General features: G+C 32.8%; 1 protein-coding gene across 3 annotated transcripts; it reads left to right on the forward strand.

Annotated features, from left to right (window-relative positions):
- The first annotated feature begins 7,484 nt into the window (after positions 1-7,484).
- On the forward strand, positions 7,485-22,147 carry LOC111985646 (inorganic pyrophosphatase TTM2). Of its 3 annotated transcripts, none has more exons than XM_024017298.2 (12): positions 7,486-7,823; positions 9,819-10,175; positions 15,207-15,321; positions 16,389-16,584; positions 16,729-16,842; positions 16,955-17,128; positions 17,991-18,185; positions 18,706-18,828; positions 18,902-19,023; positions 19,971-20,094; positions 20,241-20,498; positions 21,676-22,147. In XM_024017298.2, exons 2-12 carry the CDS (start codon positions 9,839-9,841, stop codon positions 21,889-21,891), a joined length of 1,974 nt encoding a protein of 657 aa, XP_023873066.1. In that variant the 5' UTR covers positions 7,486-7,823; positions 9,819-9,838; the 3' UTR covers positions 21,892-22,147. The 3 variants fall into 3 exon arrangements, with proteins under 3 accessions (XP_023873067.1, XP_023873066.1, XP_023873065.1); XM_024017297.2 differs by having other exon boundaries at positions 7,487-7,823; positions 20,226-20,498; positions 21,676-21,991; XM_024017299.2 differs by lacking the exons at positions 19,971-20,094; positions 20,241-20,498; positions 21,676-22,147 and adding an exon at positions 19,236-19,414 and having other exon boundaries at positions 7,485-7,823.
- The last annotated feature ends 769 nt before the right edge of the window (positions 22,148-22,916 follow it).

Below are 22,916 nucleotides of genomic sequence, written 5' to 3' on the forward strand. Positions count from 1 at the left end.
AAAAAAAATATGTTGTTCAAAGATCAAATTAATGGGAAGAAAACTTCTAGGAAATCGATTTCACCTAATTCCTCACTATGCTTTACTCATCTAGCTAATTTAATTTAATTCTCTCTGTTTGTTAGCAATCTCAACAAAAACATCCAAAAGCCTCTTTCGATAGTCAATTGGAACCTATCTTGTTCATCAATTTACACAAGAGTATGCAATTTAATAAAGCAAGAAAGCATTAAGACCAATGATTTTAATACTACACAGGTTCATACAAGTCTTTCGATCTCTATATTTACCTATGCCGAAATATTCAAGATCTATCCTATAATTCCCTCTTTCGACGGCAAATCATAAGATCAAAATCATCTAATTAATGGCCTGTTAATTAGAAGCAGTAAGCTCACAATAAATTAGACAAACATGAAGAGAATTAATTCAATTTAACATGGAAAAGCAAGCATAGTTCGGAATTAGATTACATCGTTTTCCTAGAATAAAGAAAATTTAGTTCATGCTAAAAATTAAATTCAACATAAACGAATTCACCATAATTTTTCTGAGAAGACTTGAAAGGAAAATTAACGCTAAAAAATCTGCTTCAGCGTTCGCAGCTTCTTCTCGTCTCTTTCTACTTCAGCCTCTCTTCCAGCGTCAGCCTCTGTTTCAGCGTTTTTTTCCTCTGTTTCAGCCCCTCTGTTTCAACGTTTTTCTCCTTTTTCAGCCCCTCTGTTTCAGCCTTTTTCTTTGGTTCAGCTTTCAGCGTTTTTTTCCCTTTTCTTCTTTCAGTTTCAGCGCTCTCTGTCCAGCAAAGAACGTATTTTTTCTCTCCTCAGTTCAGCGCCTCTTTTCAGTTCAGCGCCTCCCTTTTCTCTAAACGTGTTGCCCTTTTTCAGCCCAAAAACGTCCCTCTTTTTAGCCCAAAACGTTGCTCTGTTTCAGCCCAAAAATCTTCCTCTTTTCAGCCCAAAACGTGGCTCTTTTTCAGCCTCTTTCTCCAACGTTTTTTTTTTTTTTTTTTGTTTCAGCCCTCTTTAGTGTTCAGCTGCCTCTCTTTTCAGTTCAGTCGTGGTGCCCTTTTCAGCCCAAAACATTCCTCTGTTCAGCCCAATATTCTCTCTAGCTGCTTCACGTCTCTTTTATTTGGTTAAATCTTTATTTCCTTCAAATCTGCAATAAAATTTAAATAACAATAATGAAGTCTAAAATCAACAAAAATAAATAAAATTAGACTAAAGTTTAAAGTTGAGAAGTGATAAATTATGCCAAATTATGCAAGTCATCATGCTACCACCGTATTTAAGGCACTGCAGCAACTTTTCTGGCCGCATTTATGTGGAGAAGACCCCTGAACAATGTAACCTCACCTACCGCCACTTACAAAGAGTCAGAGGAGATACTTGACGTGACATATACTCAAGTAGGTTCATAGATGAAGTACAAGTGGACGATGGAGATGATGAGGAAAGAGGTTATATAAAGGAAAGAAGCTCCTGATAAGAAAATGAGGAAAAAAAAGGCAATAGAGAAGAAAGAAAGGCTTTACTGTAGCTCTAAGAACTGTAATCACTACATAATCAATAATATGCCTCTTCGGACACCAATTCATTTCATTTTTACGTGTAAATTCATGTTGGTTTATACTTGGGGGTTGTGATTAACTGTTGTCAATTCCATAGTCAATCTAGCTCTTTCACCAATTCTCTACAAATTCATTGTTTTTTGCTTGGGCCACAAATCCTAACCCTACATATATTAATAGCTAAACTAAGAAAAAATCCAATTAAATTCTAAATTAAAATCTAATTTTGTGCCACGTATCTCATCTAATTTTTAAATTTGTTTTTCAAGTAAATTATTAGGTGCAAAAATTAAAAACTCTAAATTTAATTAGATTATAAATTGAATTTTAATTGTAGTTTAATTTTGCGCATGTGTTCCACCTAATTTTTTAATTTTTGTGACAAGTAAATTATTGAATGCAAAAACAGAAGAGTCTAGATCTAATTAGATTTTAAATTATATATATGTAATTGTGATTATTTTTAAATGTATCCATACATATACACGAGATTACACTCTAGTTAATCAATAATGTACTAATCACACCCTCAAAAAAAAAAATAATAATAATAATGTACTAATCAAATGGACGTGATCAAGTCGCATGTTTGCAAAAATGATTATTGTTGTGGCAAAATAATAATTTGCATAGCTTTTGTTCCACTTAAAACACTGACTTATATAGGAAAAAAAATCATTAATATTGAGTATCATGATATCATGTTAACGGTTGTATATATATTTATTTCTCCCAAAAAAAAAAAGGTCAATACAAAAGATTGAAAATATGGTAAATCCACAATTGAATTATTCGGAAATATAATAAATTAATCATGTAAAAAAAAAAGTATCTTTTCCCCAGCCATTATTACCATTGATTCAACTCTTAGCAAGATAATTTATATAGAGGGTTGAAGAAGAAGCTACAATATCTACTGGGTGAGCTTTTGATGCAATGATAAGTTGCTGTTGGATGATACATATAGAGAGCTTGTCATTGTTCTTTTATTTATAAATGAAAAAAAAAAAAAAAAAAAACCCCGATTTCTTTGCAAGAACCATCATTTATAGTGCTCACTAGATATCATTTTTCCAATCTATTTTAATTCTGAATAATGAATAATAATAATACTACTCCCTAGTCAAACCAAAGGAATTTGAACTCATGAATCATGATGCCCTCAAAAAAGAAATGAAAGTGATAGTCTCCATTCTCCACCCACCAAATAGGACATCGTGATAATTTTGGTAAAGATGCTGGAACATTACAAGCAAGTTAATTGCTCATGTTACTAACGAAACATGTGTGTAATAGTACTTTAACTCAGTAACACATTTAATTCTACCCAATAGCTCAGATTCTCCATTTCTTTTGCTGTACAGCCCGTCTTATGCCATGATTTACTACGTACACCTTAAGACATTATGCACTGTCAATTTTGTCATAGGCGGGGATTGCCTTAATTTGCATATCTATTCTATTCAGTATTCAACTAAGGGCAAAGTTTGGTTCTAAGGTTTGGAGTAATCCTTACCAACCAGTTATGAACAATTTATAAAATCATTCATGCATGTGACTAAAATTATATGACTAGTCTTTTCGATCATTACATAATAAGGTAAAATATGATAGTTGCAAATAAGTCTGGAACCAAACCTTGACTTCAATTAATGAATGAATGGTATAGTCCTTTGACATTAAGATCTGCTAAGATAAGGTGACAAATTAAAGGGAGGAACTTAGTTTTAGAATTTAAATATAAGTAGGAAATAAAATTGAACCATAAAAGCCATGTACTACAGATTCTATATCATGGGGATCGGAAAGCAACAATCCACTTGGTACTAGACCACGCAGTCAATGATTGAAAAGGGGAACTAATCAAAGCACGTTGGATAATATTACGGTGTCGAAGTTTCATTGGCTTCATCAATGACAATCATCAAACCCAACAGGACAATCACATGTAACAGCTCATGCCGGTTATGTTACATTTGGCACAACACGTAATTGATCATATTGCTTTTGTCTTTCTTGTCTCATAATCGTACATAAATATGAAGAAAAAGTTTAAAATAAAGAGAAAATGAAAATGGAAATGAAAATGAAAATTATAAGATCCAGTTATATTATCTAGACGTGGTCGGTTCCAGTCAATCGGATTGTTGGTTGGTATTTTCTTATTTAAATTTCTTTATTAAGGAAAAAAATATATTTGCCATTAGAAAATAATGCAGCAAATTATTTAATGTAAAATACATTGTTTTGAATTTTGTCACTTATATCAAGAATGAGCTCAGCTAAATAAATTAATATTGGTTCAATAATTTTAAATTACACAAATTCTAACATTACTAATCAAAACAAAATAGCACAAAAAATAATTAAAACAAACACACAAGTTTCATTTTTATACAATATCAACATCCCAAGACATAAAGCAAAATTCCAAATGCCTTATTGAATAACTAATTTAATAAAAAAAATTAAAACATATAAGACATTTACAATTTTAAAAACTAATTCTATAATTTAATATCAATTGTGGTTGACACTCTATTACAAGTTGAGAATATACATTAAAGTTTGATTGTTTACTTATTTATACATAATTTCTTTTATGAATATCATGTCATTGTTAAGCAAAACACACTCTAAGAAATATCATAATTTATATTGAAAAACCATTTATTTTGGACATGAATTGTTAAAAAATATGACTAAGTATTTATAATTTATGCTAATTTCATTGATATACTTTAGCTTCACTTTTTTTTACACTTATGAATGTTTCTTATACATATCTATAATTTTAAATATATGTTTTTAGAGTTCGAATTTGATAAGGATGAGTTGTAGAACTCATGTTTTACACTATCCAATAAGAAATTACCACTTCAGTTTTTTATTTAAAATTTAATATATCGTACCACACCTAATAACATCTCAATAAACTTCCAGTTTGGTTGGATATATATACGTGTATTAGAATTGATTAGGTGTGGTTGTGCTTATTTTTAAATATGTGATGACATAATGTGGCACATCGGGGTTAGAGGGAGTAAAACTTGGATTTGACACCTCATCCTTAAAGAATTTAATCTTTTTTTTTTTAAATTCTACTATAACCAGATTATCTTGACATATACTTTGTTATTTAATATTTAAAAATCTTTACTCATTCCAAAATGCCTCAACTATTCATCTTTCAATTCATTTGCATGTAGTTATGTAAATGTCTCAATTGTTTCTTTAAAGCCATTGTATCTAAATGATGTTAAATATATATTTTTGAATTGTGTTATCCAAAATATTTGAAAATTTTATTTTTTTATATAAAAAATTAATTAATTAATAATAATAATAATAATAATAATGCCCATTATATATTGCCAATTGAGTTTGACTTGTGTACTATAAAGCTCACAACAAATACTTAAACCAATAATGTGTTAGTTTCATTATTATTATTATTTTATAATTGTGCTGTCTAAAATGATGATAATTAGGAATCACCAAAAAAAGAAAAAAAAATTAATGGATCAGGTCATAGGTCAGGTTGACCCGCAAAAAAAAAAGGTTGGTCACTAATCAACCCAGTTTTACTTCTTGTAAAAAAATTCGAGTATTTTCAAATCAGATTAGCAAATTTTGACTCATTTTGCCATGTCTAATATTCTCCAAAGAACTAAGGAAATAAGAAAAAGTTGGTAAAGCCTCCAAAGAAAAGTTGGTTCTAATAATTAGCTAAACCAGAAAAAAAAATCGTTGAATAAGTAACATAATATGTGTTCAAATATAATTTACACAAAAAAGAAATCAATTAATGTCTTCATCCAAACCTCATGAGGCAATTACTGACATAATCGCTCACAATAGATAAAGATGAAATGGAAGAATTGAAGGGTGTCGGTAGTGGTGGAGCTAGAATTTGAATTTAGGGTCAAAATTTATAACTACTATACATATGTCTCTCATATATATTCCCACTAACTTTTGTAGATTTCTACTCATTATGGATGAGTATAACGCGCACACACACACAATGTTTATATGCACGCACATGTGTGTGTGTCTATCTATAGATATTTATATATATATATATATATATATAAGGCCAATTTGCACAATAAAATGCCACTCATGTTAATATTAATAGTATTTTAATGTTGAAAAACTCATTAAAAGATAGCATACACATTCTATTGTTTTTTCTTTCTTTCTTTTTTTAAAAATCTAAGAGATCTTTTATGGTGCCCCAATTATATATTTGAACCCGACCTCCCACTCCACTAGCTTCATTCTTGGGGAAAAAAAAAATACTCTCTCTCTCTCTCTCTCTCTCTCTCTCTTAAATCATTTCACTATGAAGATGCAGCCATCCTCTATCTCCTCAATTTCTCTATTTTAGTTTTAGCTCTTAGTCATTGACACTTCACATTTGCCGCCGTTGTTCTATTTCAAGTAATGTGCTCTCTCTCTCTCTCTCTCTCTCTCTCTCTCTCGCTCTCTCTCTCTCCCCCCCCCCCCCCAAAATAGTCAATCTCTCCATCTCTTAATTGCAATAAAAAAATTAAGAAGTTGGGGATTATTTATTTATTTTAAATTCTATTTAGGCATGTATTTAGTTGTTTGATTTTGATGATTTTGTGTATTTGGTTATTTTCCCACACTCAACACACATAGCCCAACCAATTTAACAAGATGCATTAATTAGCCTAAGTCGACCATGGTAACTTGTCAATTTTTGTCCAATGCATGTAAGGGAATTAAGGAAATGACAACATCATGGCTGCAAAAATATGCAATAAACTAGTGGGTTTCAGTTAACTCAATTGGTAAAGTCTCTGATGGTTGAATAAGAGATCTAAGGTTCAATTTCTGCCTACCCCAAAAACTTATTTTTGTCTTGGTCTGATGATAAAGAGCTATTATCAGGAATGGACGACATAGGTCGAAACTCTCTAATAAAAAATATGCAATAAACTTGACCACATTGTACAGTGTATACCCCTAATTATAGGACCGCTTTATAAATATAAATTTAAAGGACAAAGATTTTCTCCAAACTTGTTTGGAGAATCTCTAAGAAATTGTATGATGATTCATAAAATTATCTACGTGTATTAATTTAAATCACATAATTCATTAAATAAATTAAAGGTCTGTTTGGGAACAACTTATTTAGCTGAAATTGAAAATTTTTTGCTAAAAGTTAAAAAAAAAGTTGAAAAATAAGCTAAATAATACAATGAGATTTATGAATAATATCGAAAAATATAGTAGGACTCATAAATAATAGCAAAATTAAGCTAAAATTGTAAATAAGTTGAAAATTTCAGCCTATCCCAAACAATCTCTAAGTTTTTGAAAATACAAGTAGATGGTCATTTTTTTTAATCAACAAGTAAATGGTCTTTTTTTTTTTTTTTTTTTTTTGATAAACAAGTAAATGGTCATTTGAAACACCAAGTGGTGGGTTAGAAGATTTTTTTTTCCAAATATTGGAGGAAAACTTTGTCCAAGTCCAAATTCTATATTATCTATTACAATAAAAGAAAAATATTAATTTTTTAGGGTACACAAACGCTGTGACAGACATGGCTAATTGTTCAACCGCCCTAGAGCTGAAAAGTGAAAGCAATTTACACAAAAAGGAAAAAAAAAAATGAAAACAATATTTTAATTATGACAGAATTTCATTCAAGAGTAATTATAAAACCACAATAATTATTATAATATTTTTACAATTATCTTATGTGGCTGATCACTATTTTTTTCATCTAACACTCAAACTTTACCGCATCAAAATTTTGTAACAGGGGTGTGGTGCTAGATTTTTTTTGTTTCCTTGTTCAACACAGCACTCTTTTTGCGAATGCGAGCTGTGACTGACTCTAGAAGTCTATATATAAATAATACTAATATACAAGAAAAGAGAAAAAGAACAATAAAAAAATAGAGGTCTTCTCTCTTTCTCGGTGACTCTCTTTCTCTCTCTCTCTCTCTCAATCTCTTTTTCTCTCTTGGGAGTGTTTACACACAGAGAGATTGTGTGTGGAATCCCACTTCCCAAAAAATCACGGAAAATCACATTCCTTTGTATAGCGGGAAACCAATAATAATATTATATTGAAGAAACCACCGACCTTGTTCTTCTTCTTCTACTTGGGTTTTTATTCTTTTGCTCATAAATTCACCGTTACTCATTGCCACTCAAAACAAACATCTCGCTCTGTGATTCCGAAATCGCCAATATCACACATTGGTTTGTCTTTTTTATCTTTTATCTTTTCTGGGTTTTGTTTGTGTTGCAATTATTATCTATGTGCAATTCTCATATTTTTATTCTCATTTTGATGTTGTGTGTGTTGTTTGAGTCGGTTACTAAGAGTTAGATCCAAATAGGGTATTAAAAGGGTTGTTCTGTGTTTTGTGTTTTTTGGGTAATGTTAATTTTGTGATATTCTTTTTCTGGGTGATCCTTATTTTATGCTTTTTTTCTATATTGGTGTTTGGATCAAATTTCTTTTCTTTTTTGTTTGTATTATTGTTTTAAGATGAGTGAGAAATGTGTTTCTTTGGACCTTTTAATCTTAGTTTGGTTCTTTGTGTTTGATGTAATGCTCAAAAGCATGTCCTGACAAAGTTATGGAACATATATAGTTTGTATTGTTTATTCAAGGTTACTGTTCTACAGCAACTTCTTGGATATAATATTGGAATTACCTGAAAATGTATCAGTTTTATACATTAAATTTATGATGTTTATGACATTACCATTGATTCTCGTGATGATCAGGGTCTGATGACTATGAATTTCCTTGATTATTTCACCCCCCAAAAAAAAAAAAAAACCTTAAATTTTGTTACCAAACCTCAAATTTTCAAATAAGGTTTTTGAATGCTTTAATTTTTACCTGTATAATTAGCTCCAATCTTAAAGTTCTGCTTGGAGACTAACTGGTAAGTTTTGCTGTGTTGTGTGATATGAAAGAGAAGCATGAAATATCAAGTTCAATTGTTAGAATAAAAACTGCTGTTGGTCATTATGGGAGAAATAGTTGTGTATTATGCCCTCAATTAGATGAGCACAGAAACATTGCTAGCTTAGAAAAGGACGTATATTAGTGCCATGGCATCAGCTGGTAGATTTCATTCACACTTTATCTGAAGAATGAGCATCTTGTTCTTTTGCCACCAATATCTGATGGGATTCATGCATCTAGCCCATTATTATGTAAACATGGTTTACCTAGACATCATCACCTAACTTACTTTTAATTTCTCCCATGGGAAAAAACTAACTTTGTTTTTAGGGAAAATTACAAATTACCCACCTTTGGTTTAGTTTGAGATTGAGTTGCCAACTTGTTGTTTAAAACGAGCACTATGTTCACTTGTGGTATAATTGTTTTTGCTTCTGGTTCATGAGTATTCAGATTGTAATAAGGTTGTTACTGGGTTTCTTTTTGAGACACGTGATATACATATGCAAATTTTGATGATTTGGGTCTTAAAAAATATATTAGAAGTACTTTGTGTTTGATGTAATGCTCAAATCAAAACTATAAGCGAATAAAGTGTGATTAACACTTATTTTTCTAGTAACATAGTTTTTTAGGTGTAAGAAACTTACATGTCTTTCTGAGTTTACTCAACCAAAGCAAGAACTGCTCTAGATTAACTCTTTAGAAGGATGGATTTAATTTGGTTCTGTGGCTTTTTTTTTTTTTTTTTTTCACAAAAATTACTGCAGTATTGTTTCCATTTTCTTGAAATTTAATCATTCTGTTGTATAAATGATAGTGTACGGTATGAGACAATGTTGTTTTTCTTTTTGCTTATACTATTGAAAAAATTGACAAATTTTCCTTTGCTTTGGTGGGGTTCATCTCAAACTTTGATGACTTGTCTCTATTCTGTTTAATTTACCTACTTTAAATGTAATCAAAATCGTTTTGATCTCTCAAACCAACTAGTACAGACCAATGCTACATATTTCTGAGAGAAAGCTCCGAAAATTTTCTTTTCTTCATTGGATATTGTAATACTTTTTCAATTAAAGCTCTCCATTTCATAGTCAAGAATCCTTGGAATATTGCTTATGTTATTCACGCAGATTAATACTGTATATAGTTTATAATTGCAAATTCTTACCTTTTATCTTTTCACGGTGACTTAAAATTTTTGGTTTTCAGTTTTCACCTTATATGTTTTCAAATTTGTTCATGTTGGTGCTTTATCTGTTTTTTGTAATCAGAGGGAGCCAGCATATGTTCAATGGATCAAGATACTTCTAGTGCTGATTCACATCAGAAACGGGGTGTTCTCTTAAAAGATCAAGTTCGATTGGTTAAGAGAAAGGACTGTGATCGCTATGAGATTGCTTCAATACAAGATCCTTTGTCATTTGAGAAGGGTTTCTTTGTGGTGATCCGTGCATGCCAATTATTAGCCCAAAAGAATGAGGGAATAATACTGGTAGGTGTGGCAGGTCCTTCTGGTGCTGGAAAGACAGTGTTTACAGAAAAGATACTCAGTTTTATGCCCAGTGTTGCTGTTATTTCAATGGATAATTATAATGATGCTAGCCGGATTGTTGATGGCAACTTTGATGGTAAACCCTCTTTCTTACTCATTTTCTTCTTTTACAGAGCTTTTTCAAAAATTTTATTGGTTGACTATTCTCTGGAAGTAACTGTGATATCTGAGATGTTCTTGCATAAGCCTTACAGGATAATATCTGTAATTGTGTCCTGGTAGTCATATATGAATGTCAATATCCAAACTTGTGAGTAAACCTTTTTTTCATTGGTAAGTTACACACACACCCATAGGTTTTGAACCCACGACCTTACCCTCCATTCCATAATAAAGGGAGGACGAAGTGCCAGTTGAGCTAGAGCTCATTGGTGAAACTTGTGAGGAAACTAATCAATTGAGTGACTTAAGTCTCAGGTCAGACCGATGCAGAGCATTGACATATGCATTTTGATTTACATTACAGTTTTAAGTCTCAGAGCTTGAACGTTGTTGGCTTGATTGATTGCTCATTTTCTTCTGTGGTTCTGTTTCATCCATAAATTCTTTCCCTATTACCAACACACTTTCACACACATTGTCTATGGATTTGTGAGTGTGTGTGCACACATGTATTTTTGAATTCTAATGAAATGCTTGCTGTTCAAACAAATTTTTATATATTCACAAATTGGATGGAGAAAACATCCATGAAGTTTTTCAATATCAGGTGATGTTAATTAATCTGGTCACCATTGTCCCTTTGGAAAGCTCCTCAGCTTCATTAGCCATTGGCCACAGGGGACTGATATTTTCCTTGACCCCAATAGCAGCCTCCTATATGTGTATCTGTTCTCTGGTTCATCTTTACAGTTGCTTGTTTATGTCATTTCATTGTCTCTGTTCAGCCAACTGACACACATATTTCGTGTTCATAGATCATATGCGATTTGTATCCATTGTACTAAAACTCTTATGCGATTTGGATCCTTTGTAGTACTTTAACTCTTACAAGGCACCCCTTCAAAGGTTTACTTCACTACCAGAATTGTGTAGAGGGTGATCATTTTGGATTGTAGACTGTCTTCTGAAATCATTTCTCTAGATTGCTTCATGATGTGGGTTACCTGACATCAGCAAAATGAATTGACGAGTTGGTTTCTCCTGCTCTACCAAATTTGATGCTGGACAAACCAAACTGATGTGACAATAAAATTAAATAAATTAAGGATAAATAACTCAGGAGTCAAGTACTTAGGCCTGCTTGGTGTTAGCACCAAGTTAGTGAAAACCTTTAATAGTTAACACTTAAGGTCCGTTTGGTGGGTGATGGAAAAGTGGGACGATAAAAAATATTTCAGTTTTCTATCATGATGTTTGGTTAGAAGGATGGAAAAGTAGAGGGTTGGAAAACTCATTTATTTGGTTGAGAAGAAAAATAAGAAGATAGAAAATATTGTTTGTATAAATTTACTCTCATACCCCTATTATATAATACAAGAAATAATTTTTTTTTTTGTAATTATAAAATAAAATAAAATATTTCCATTATATTATATATTTTTCTTGTATTAGAGGTGAAAGACGGCAAAAAAAAAAAAAAAAACAAAAAAAACAAAAACAAAAACAAGTTAACACATAGTGGGTGGGAGGGGTGTTTTCTCAAGATCCATCCTTAAAACCTCTCCAGATTGGAGAGAGAGGATTTTGGTAGGCTTGGGGAGAAAACACCTGGGCCCACCAAAATCCCTCCCCTCTTCCCTCCCAATCAAATAACCCTCTCCATTTTTTTCTCCTATTTTTCTCTCCTTTTTTTCCATCCCTACTAAAATCACGCCAACCAAATGGGACCTTAGGATTGGCCAAAGTCAGTACTAGACCATTGGGGAGTTTTAAGAGAAGTTTTATTCATCATCAAAATAATTCCGTCTTCACGGGAATACATTATGCTCCTTATATATACTACTAAACTCTAATTCTAACCGACATAGGAAAATCCTAGTTCTAATTGACTTAGAAACCTAAATTTAAATAACTTGAGAAATCTCAATTATTGAATTACAAAATTAACCTTGAGTCTAGGACATTAAAAAAATACTAATAATCTAAATAATAACTAAATCTAACTCACCAATAAAAATATAATTGACATCCAAATTAAATAAAACTAAATATTTCTTCGCGCTTGCCACATCAGTTGGTTTGTGTTTTATCTGTGCTTAAGCCTTGAATCCTTGACACTTGGAAGTTGGAACATTTGTACAACAACAAGCCTTAATCCCAAAATTTTGGGGTTGGCTATGGATTCTCAACAGATTTTACTTAGGGTCTGCCCCATGCATTCTTTTCCTCCATTTTGTTCAATATGAAGTCATATTCTCTATTACTCTCTAAGCTAATAAGTCATTTTTAATTACTTCTACTAATATTATTTTGGGTCTTCCTCTAAATTTTTTAATTCCCTAAACTTGGATTAACTTCCTCTTTCTTACCAGTGCATTAATCGGTCTCCTCTAAACATGATCAGACCGCTTCAAACGACTTTCTCTCATCTTTTTATCAATAGGAGCTACTCCTATCTTTAAGCTGATTCTCTCATTTTGAATCCTATCTTTCCATGTATTTCCACTTATCCATTTTAACATTCTTATTTATTTTATGAATATGTTACTTCTTAAAAATCCAACATTTGGTATTGTAGAGCATAGTTGGTCACATGACAGTCTTATAAAATTTTCCCTTTAACTTAATAGGTATTTTTCAATCACACCATACTAATGCGCTTCTCCACTTCATGCACCTTATTCTTATCCTATGATTCACATCCTTTTCAATCTCTCCATCTTTAACTTAATAGATATCAAAAACTCTCGCTATTTAGTATCTCTTGGCCATTGAGTCATACCACCCCTTCAATTGTATTTCTAATTTTACTAAACTTACATTCCGTGTATTTTGTTTTAGTCCTACTTAATCAGAAGCCTTTAGATTCTAGCATGTCCCACCGAATTTCTAACTTGCCACTAACTCTACTTCTAGTTTCATTCACTAAACTATATCATTTGCAAAAAGCATACACCAATGGACTTCCTCTTGAATCAATTTAGTGAGCTCATTTATCACTAGTGCAAAGAGATATGGACTTAATGGTAACTCTTAATGCAAACCTATTTTGATAAGAAACTTACTTGTAATTCCTCCACTTGTTCTCACACTAGTTACAACTTCGGCATACATATCTTTAATCAACTTAATATATGTTAGAGGAACTCCTTTCTTTTCCAAAACCGACCACATGACCTCTCTAGGGACCCTATTATATGCTTTCTCTAGATCATTAAAAACCATATGAAGATCTAGAAGCCTCTCTATATTTTTCCATTAGATGTCTAAGTGAGAAAATAGCTTTCATGGTAGAATGTCCTAGCATAAAACCAAATTGATTCTCTAATATTGTTGTTTCATGTCTTAACCTATGTTCAATCACTCTTTCCAAAGTTTTATAGTGTCACTCATAAGTTTATTTTACAATAATTTGTACATTTTGTAATACCCCATTGTTCTTGTAAATAGAAATTTGAGTACTTCTCCTCCAATCACTAGGCATTTTGTGAATACTTAAGATCTTATTGAATTGGTTTGTCAACCATCATACACCCACATCACACAAGCATTTTCAAACTTCACTGGGGATTTCATCTGGTCCCACTTTTCCCATTTTCATCCTTCCTAATGCATCCTTTACCTCGGGTCATCCTAATTCTTCAAACAAATCTATTGTTTTTATCCTCCATTGGGTCACCCAAGTCGCTCCAATTTTTCATATGGTTTCCATTAAAAAGTTGATCAAAATAGCTTTTTCATCTCTCTTTAATGTGAACTTCTTTTACTATCACTCTTTGATCTTTAATGCACACCATTCAAGTCTCTTCTTTTCATTTCCCTTGTCTTAGGAAGTTTACAAATATGCTTCTCTCCCTCTTTCATCCCCAACTTGTTATATAATTTATCATAAGCCCAACATTTAGCCTACATTTAGCCTCTCTCTTTAATTTAATTGTTGCTTGAAGCTTCGTATTCCACCACCAAGTCTCCTTAGTTAGTTTCCCACATCCTTTAGATTCTCCAAGTATGTCTTTAGCCACTCTTTTAATACAAGTAGCCATTTCATTCCACATCTTATCTACATCTTTGTCTAAATTCCACTTTCCTTCTTTGATTATTTTATCTTTAAAAACATCTTGTCTCTCCCTTAAAACCACACCTCTTAATCCTTGGGTTTCTTTGTCTCTTTGTCTAATATCTCTTCTTTTCCATCTTCTAATAAAAATATTTAGTACCACCACTCTATGTTGAGTGGTTACACTCTCTCCTAGTATCACCTTACAATCTTTACAACGTCTACTATCTACTTTTCAAGTAAGGATCTGTGTTATTTTCATTAATTTTTCAAGCCTACAGTATCACTTCAGGCTGGATACTGATTCTTTGTCACCTCTCCCAAACCCCGCAGAAAGTGGGAGGTTTGTGCACTTGGTACAACCTTTTTAGGAAAAACATGAAAATTGCAACTTCTTTCAAATATTATTTCTATCTTTTTCATATCATAGGATGCTGAACAAAAGCTCCATCACTGTGTCTGTTTTCCAATTCTTTTCTAATATGGTCAGGCAAAAACCTTGTTATAAGATTGTGTCATCTTCAGTCGATATGTGGAGCCTGATTTAATGATTGTTTCATGGTTAGGATTCTTGGTTGTAAGTTTTGTAGTATTGGCCCTTGGTGCTGTCCCTAACTAGCCTATTTTCTGCCTTGATTGTTGGTTTTTAGTGAATGAACATATCTGTAAAGTATTCCACACGGTATATAAACGTCTTGTTTCCAAATTTTGTTTGGTTTCAAGGAAATTTTATTTAAAGTTAAGTAGTACTTTTGCATACTTGCAAGAAGTGAGCATGCATGTGTATTTTTTGTAAAGCTGACATGACAATATTACCAAATTCCATCAAATAGTGTGTTTTGGAAATCACTTATAATTGTAAATATCTAACCAGAGTAAGCTAACAGTTTCAAGTTGGGAAATAAGACACAGCATAACTCTGTTGGTTCTAATGTCTTTATGAAACAGATCCACGCTTGACAGACTATGACACCTTGCTCCAGAATGTCCATGATTTAAAGGCAGGAAAGCAGGTTCAGGTTCCAATTTATGATTTCAAGTCTAGCTCCCGCACGGGATACAGGTACTTGCTCATGCATCTAATACTTCTAAGCTTTGGTAATATGTATGGGTCTTCTCATTCTTTGAGTAAGCTGTTTTAAATTATACTGTTTCATGATAGCTGAAGGAACAATACATGGAGACTTTAGATGTGAATTTTAAGAGTCCCAAGTATTCTAAGCCTAGAGGTAGGGACTCTAAGCCTAGAGGTTGAGCCTTGGTGCAATGGTAAGTGCCTTCCACCAAAAGCAACAGGTCGCGAGTTCAAGTCTGGGAATTAGCCTCTCCAAAAAAAATAAAAAATAAAAATTGTGGTAAGGCTACCTACCATGACCTCTCGTAGAACCGACAAAAGTAAGAGCTTTGTGCATTGGGTACGACATTTTTTGTTCAGGGGAGAGTGATTAATGCACTGGTAATAAAATGTAAGTTGATCCAAGATTCCAAGTTAAGGGAATTTAAAAAGGTAAAGGAAGCCCTAAAATAACATTAGTAGAATTAATAAAAATTGACTTATCAATTAAGGGGGTAACAAAGAATACGACTTCAGATAGAACTTAATAAAGGAAAAGAATATATGTGGCTGACCCTAAATAATCTATTGAGGATCTATAGCCGACCCCAAAAATTTGGTACAAAGACTTGTTATTGTTGTTGTTTGCAAGTATTCAAAGCTAACAATGGAGTTTTTCATATTTTTCATTCGGAATGATGAACATAATGACATCCTGAGTTTTTCTGTTATCAGACTTAAAAAGTAGTGGTTATTGTGTTCTTTCATATACTAATATATTGTAAGGTAGGGGATTGGGACCGTGCCAATTTTGCAACCTCTTTCATTATTGAAAAGATCTATATTTTGTATTCTGAACCACCTCCCCACCCAAGAACCAAAAAGATAAGGAAATTCAACTCTGATTGGGTAATATATCCTCTCTATATCTTGAAATCAAAAGCCATATTCAACTCTGATTCTGTTAATGTATATGGTTTTCCAAAACTTTTTTTTAAATATATATTTTCTGGTTAAATTTCTACAACTCTTTCATATTCACCTGGTAGGTATCTAAATGCATATATCTATGACAGGACACTTGAAGTCCCAACCTCCCGCATTGTGATCATTGAGGGCATCTATGCTTTGAGTGAAAGGTTGCGACCTCTACTGGACCTTCGTGTGTCTGTAACTGGTGGAGTTCACTTTGACCTCGTCAAACGGGTTTTACGGGATATACAACGTGCTGGCCAAGAACCAGAAGAGATAATTCATCAAATATCTGAAACGGTTTGTTTTGGGCTCCCCATTTCCCCAACACACCCCCCCCCACCCCCACCCCCACCCCCCCCACACACACACACACTCCTTTTAATCGTTATATTTAAGAATTATAACTTTTTTGGAAGTTCTCAAGTATACTTTTATCAACAGGTATATCCAATGTACAAGGCCTTTATCGAGCCAGATCTACAAACAGCACATATTAAAATCATCAACAAATTCAATCCTTTTACTGGATTTCAGAGTCCTACTTATATATTAAAGGTTATTATCTATGTTATTCATACTTTACTTCTTATTTTGTTTCTTTTATCAATGGTTCTCAAATACTACGTCTTTGTCTACATTGATAACTGAGTGCTACCTTTTATTGTAGTCAACAAGGATGGTGACTGAGGACAAAGTCAAGGCTGTTTTCAGTGAAAATCGTACTGAAACAAAAGAACAGACTTATGATATATACCTTCTGCCACCTGGTGAAGATCCAGAATCTTGCCAATCATATTTACGGATGCGGAATAAAGATGGAAAATACAGTCTCATGTTTGAGGTTTGCCTCTTAAAAACCAATTATTATTGTTCCTATTATTGTGCATCCTGAATATTTTAGTGCCTAGCATATTTCGAGAAATAACACTGTTTTTTATGGCTCTGTATCTTGACTTGTTTGTTTAGTAAGGGTATGGTCCTAGAAATAGCTTCATATAAAAGGATTTCATGTTTCTGTTGCTGTTACAGATTGTGGAGAAATTCAATTTCAGTTTCTTCCTATCTTTATTTCAACACTAAATGAAATTTTCTCTCTTACCTATTAAAACCCTTAACCCTCATGTACTTTCTTTATCAAATAGCAATAAAAAAACTCATCAAACCCTAGCCAATTTTAAGCCCTAACCCATTCTTCTACAACTCTAAACCCTAGATACACAAATTCTATTAAACCTTAGCACACCACAATCACATACAGAAAAACTCCCCAATTTGTCCTAGGTCAAAATTTATACTTGCACATCCCCAAAATGAATGTAAGTTGGCTCATCTACATGCATGTAAGGAGCAGAAGATGAATTTGAGGGATAAACAAGACAAGTTTTGTCATGCTATGTCAATTCTTGCCATCAGAATAGATTCTCATTAAAAATTCCCGTCTACATTTTTATTTTTTACATTCTCTTGCAGTTTTTTTCAACTTTTACAGACCTCCTTGTTACTGCATTACGTTCTCTGTCAAAATATGATGCTTGGAAGTCCTAAGGAATGTCACTTTCTCTTATACATGATAAGGCTAGAAGCTTTGTGTTAGAATATGATGTCACCATTTATGACAGCCAGTTTGACCTTGAGATAATGGGATAAATTTCCCTTATCCTTGGCATCCCACCTAATCGATGGCTTGTACTTCTATTTTTCAGGAATGGGTGACTGATAATCCATTTGTCATTTCACCAAGAATTACGTTTGAGGTCAGTGTTCGTCTTCTTGGTGGGCTAATGGCCTTGGGATACACAATAGCATCTATCCTTAAGAGAAGCAGCCATGTATTCTCAGATGATAGGGTCTCTGTAAAAATTGATTGGCTAGAGCAAGTAAATCGTCATTATGTTCAGGTACCTCTATATTTTTGCACCTTCATCTATTTATTACTTAATAATCAGATAGGGTTCTATGAATATTGTAAACTTTTAGTTCTATCTAACCTATGCTTAGGCATATGCTTCAATTCTCTTTAATATGGCTATCTGTAGCTGGGCTGTGCCAGTTTTGTCTGGACCTGTACCAAGAACATTCTTTGTGTGGGCCAACATTTGGCCTTACCTTAGAACCTGGTACTATCGGCCAAGGCCCAACCCTAAGGGGAAAAGTATTGGCCTGGCCCAGCCTGGACTGGCTCATGGAGTTGTTATTGCCTAATCTTTCATTTCAGTAAAAATATTTGTTGTACTTTATTGTCAATTGTGATGCAGCATAAGTGGTTGAGGCTAAGGTATAAATCTATGAGACTCAGATGTTATAGTTTCTGATTATGGTGCTTAATGCAACTCTTTAATCATTCATTTTCTGAGCTCTCTTTGAAGCCCTCTATTTGGGCTCTGCACAGATCTAAATATCTTGTTTTTTGGTAAAAAGGTGCAAGGAAAGGATCGCTCAGTTGTAAAATATGTTGCTGAGCAGCTGGGATTGGAAGGTTCATATGTTCCTCGTACTTATATCGAACAAATTCAACTGGAAAAGCTTGTAAATGAGGTCATGGTATGAAAATTCCAAAACTTTATAATGCCTTTCAATTCCATGCATTGGTAGTTGTGATCTAATCATGCCACAGGCCCTGCCGGAAGATTTAAAGACGAAGCTCAGCCTGGATGAGGATCTGGTTTCAAGCCCCAAAGAAGCACTTTCTAGAGCCTCTGCAGATAGAGTTGCCATGAGAAATAAGCATCTTAAGAGGTGCACTTTTCTGGTCCTTTTCTCTAGTTATTCTTGTTGTGATTTAATACATAGATGTTGACACTGTATTCTGACTAGTGTGCTAGACAACCTAAGCCGGTAGATCAATGTCTGAGATTTACCAATTTCAGAATTGGATATATTTGTTCGTGTTACGAGTGCTTTTCAATTGTTTGAGTTGGTAACTTGAATTTCAATTCAACTTTTAGCAGGTTATAAGCTATAATTCTGTGGATTTGAAATTGCAAAGAGCATGTCCATGTCTTTGCTTGGAATTTGGTTTTTCTTCGTCTCTATGAAGTCATATGCAGTGCTGTGTCACCAAGGATGTATGGTCCCTTTTTCTCTTTTGTCAGTTAGGAGTACAGCCTTAAAAGTAGAAACCAGCCTGGTGAGAACTCAAAGTGGTTTCTAGAATTAAAGTCTCTTACTCTAGCAATACAGATTCTTTTCCATCTTGGCAACTTGTAATATATCTTCTATGTTCTAAAAACAGATATTCATTCCAATCCGTTGCTAGACTTTCCATGTGATAAATTATATTCTCTTGTTATGTGATATTGTTATTGTCTTGAGAAACTAAGTAAAGAACACGTAGTCTTCCATACAAGATTAGTGTTTCCCATAGATTCATATTTTATTGGAACTCATTTGAGGGGTGAAGATCTAGTTATGTCATAGACTGATACCAAAGACAATTTTGGACCATGTTCAAGAGAAGAAAGTCTGTTTCTAAAGGATTCTACGTCAAAGCCAAATGGCCCAAAGCCTCAAAACAAGTTGTATGTGAGACTATGTGCACGTGCTTTATGAAATGAATTTCTTTCCCACTCTAGGTTTTAAATCAACCACTGACAATTTCTCAAATCTGTTCTTTGTCATTTTTTCTTCTTCTTTATCTTCAGTTAAAGTTTTCTGTCTTTGAGTGACAATGAGATTTTGAACAGTGGTATGTCACATTCGTATACAACCCAGAGGGACAAAAATCTGGCAAAGCTTACTGGATATAGTGCCAACGGTCAAAGGTTTGATGATAGAAACTCGGAGTCCCCTTCAATGCCGGCGAATCAGGTAGACTTGCATTATTCTTAGTGCTTCTGATATTGTGCTTTTCCTACAATACTAGCAATCTATATATATATATATATAGATTGTCAATCTGCCTTTCTTTTTTTCTTTATTTATTTACTCATTTTTGCTAGGGGGTCTTTACTCAGCTTTTAGAGCAAATTACCTCTCTGAATGATAGAATGGATGAATTTACAAATCGTATTGAAGAGATGAATTCGAAGTTAACCATCAAGAGAAATTCTCCCAGCCAACAAAACATGTCTGCTCAAGCTGACACCTGCAATGGCTCTGCTCCCACTTCTTACTTCATCTCTAGTTTAGGCAATGGTTCATTGACTGGATCTATAATGCCTAATTCATCATCTTCCTCCCAGTTGGCTAAGGAATCTCCTTTGATGGAAGAGGTATTAAAATAATCTCTTCATACCCCTACAATTTTTTCCCCTCTGTTTTTATAGCTCTATAGGTTAATAACTATAAGAGACACGTTGAGATGAAATTGAGATGTTGTGCTGCTTGCTATGATGACACCTTACAATATTTGTGTTGTTTAGAATATAGTGTATATAACTAGAAAGTTATCAATTAAATCTTTTGGTAAGTTTGTAATTCAGTCAGGTTTATATATGTTCCTTTATTTGCATACTCACACTGCTACCAAAGGAAAAAAAATGAAAAGAGAATAAAAGTTGATTGATGAGCGAGGTTAGGTATTTTTTTTTCATTGACTAGTTACTCTTTTTATAAAATAAATAAATAAATAAATAAATTTTATAATTATTAGATATTAGTCAGTTTGCACACGCATGGGTTTTGAACCTAGGTCTCTAGAATCAAGGCAATAGGGCTTTTACCTCCTGGCATTGGTCTAATTTGTGTTGTAGTAATTGATATATTGTGGTAGTAACAATGTCACAACCACAACAAATTTCTCCAGTCTGAGGTGGTAGATTGTGATTAGTGCAACATTAGTTTCACATGAGACTGCCATTTACATCATTTTTATTATACACCAATAACAACCTGTCACTTCAGCTGATACATAACTTCTTGTGGCTTCAGACTGACTAGTTGTGATAGATAGGAGATTATTTGTGAGAAAATTGTGCCACGTGGGAGAATTCATAGAAGAATTCATCCATTAAAAAATTAAAAAATTAAAAAAGAAAAAGAAAAAGAAGGAAAAAAGAAAAGAAAAAAGAGGATATTTACTATTAGATCAAAATACCAAAAACAATTGAGAGCTTGTAGAACAATATTCGTTATGAATGAGAAATTGCACAGTTACATTATTGAAACACTGAAAGTTCAAGTTCTGGTGGGAGGTGCATTTCCTTTCATATTCTGATAATTTCTTGATCAGAAGAGACTTAACTATTTCATTTGGCTGTGGATCGTTCTTATTATGCTCTTATAATTGCATGCTCTATGTTTTGAACAAAGATTTGATCATGAGGTTTATAAAAAGTTCTATACTATTTTCATATCTAGTCTCCAAAAGTCATTTCCCAAACATGATTGCTTGTTGGCCGGTGATTCATTTTCATATTTTAAATTTGTTTGCCTCTGCTTTGAAACCAGATATCAGGTGTTGCACGGGGACAACGTCAAATCATCCATCAATTGGACAATCTTAACAATCTTGTCCGTGACAATTTAGGAGAGAGGTCTCGCCAAGTAAAAACAACAAACAAGAGAAGCCTTATAGCTGATGTTGAACCCATCACAGTTATGCTCACATTAGCTGTTGGTGGTCTAGGAATCTTCCTGATTAAGGGATTTTTAACCCGAGTTTGATTCCTCCACCCGATAGACTTTTACAATCTAGTGAATCTTTTTTTTTCTTACTGTTTTGCAATTTTACCTTTAAGCTTAAGAAAGATAGTTGATTTAACAATGATGGATAGTCTTTAGAGGTAGTAGAGGCATGTAGGAACTTTCAAGGTTCTCCTTGACCTTGAGGGTTTGTTTAAGGAAGGATGCCGGGGCCAATTTTGTAACGTTGGGGGCCTCCATTGTCATGTCAACAATGATTCATTTGCATTTTATGATATTTTCAAAGTTAAAAAAAAAAAAAAAAATCAAAGGAGAAAAATCTACCAGTTAGATGAAGTACTGAATTTATATGTGAGTTAAGAAGTCCCCCACAAAGCCTAGGGCTCTATTTAAATGGATTAGGAGTGGTTTTAAATTGAAGGGACACTTGGCATAAATTTTGAACATGTGAAATTCAATTGGAATGACATTTGGTACAAAATTGAAGTATAATAAAATCTAATTTGTATCCTTTTTTGAGCTTCTGTTTTAATGCTATGCTAAACAAGAATTACATGAAAACTCAATAAAATATATCAATAATATGTTTAAAATTGAATACTAAAATAAATGGTAAAAATAAAAGAAATTTTACTTAAAATATAGTTGATTATAATAAAATTTTAAGTTTTTATCAAAATCCAATTATAAGAATTAGTTATAAAACTATTTAGAATAAATAATAAAGCCTTTTGAATATCATCTTTTTTTCTAATAATTAAGTTTTAAAAAGAGTAGATTTTTTTTTTTTTACTAAATTGAAATTTATACCAAATTAGGGTCATTTTGATTTGTACCTTAAAGTTCAAAATTTTGATCCCTACCCCTAAAATTACGTGATGAATGGAGAAAGGGCCTTTTGTTCATAATTGTTAATCAAGTGTTTATTAAATACCACCTAAACATGTTATGTACGTTAGTTAGACCAATCAAATCGTTTAAATTCAATTAAATTACAAACAAAAACTTTAAAAATAAAGACCAAGATACATTGTTAGTCCCTAAGG

Source organism: Quercus suber, unplaced genomic scaffold, assembly GCF_002906115.3.
Source record: "Quercus suber isolate HL8 unplaced genomic scaffold, Cork oak 2.0 scaffold_59, whole genome shotgun sequence".
NCBI classification, from domain to species: domain Eukaryota; kingdom Viridiplantae; phylum Streptophyta; class Magnoliopsida; order Fagales; family Fagaceae; genus Quercus; species Quercus suber.

Coding starts and splice junctions, on each gene's coding strand:
- LOC111985646 (XM_024017297.2), top strand. CDS start 9,839: ATGGATCAAGATACTTCTAGTGCTGATTCACATCAGAAACGGGGTGTT. Junction 18,829..18,901: donor AGCTTGTAAATGAGGTCATG/GTATGAAAATTC, acceptor ATCATGCCACAG/GCCCTGCCGGAAGATTTAAA. Junction 20,499..21,675: donor AATCTCCTTTGATGGAAGAG/GTATTAAAATAA, acceptor CTTTGAAACCAG/ATATCAGGTGTTGCACGGGG.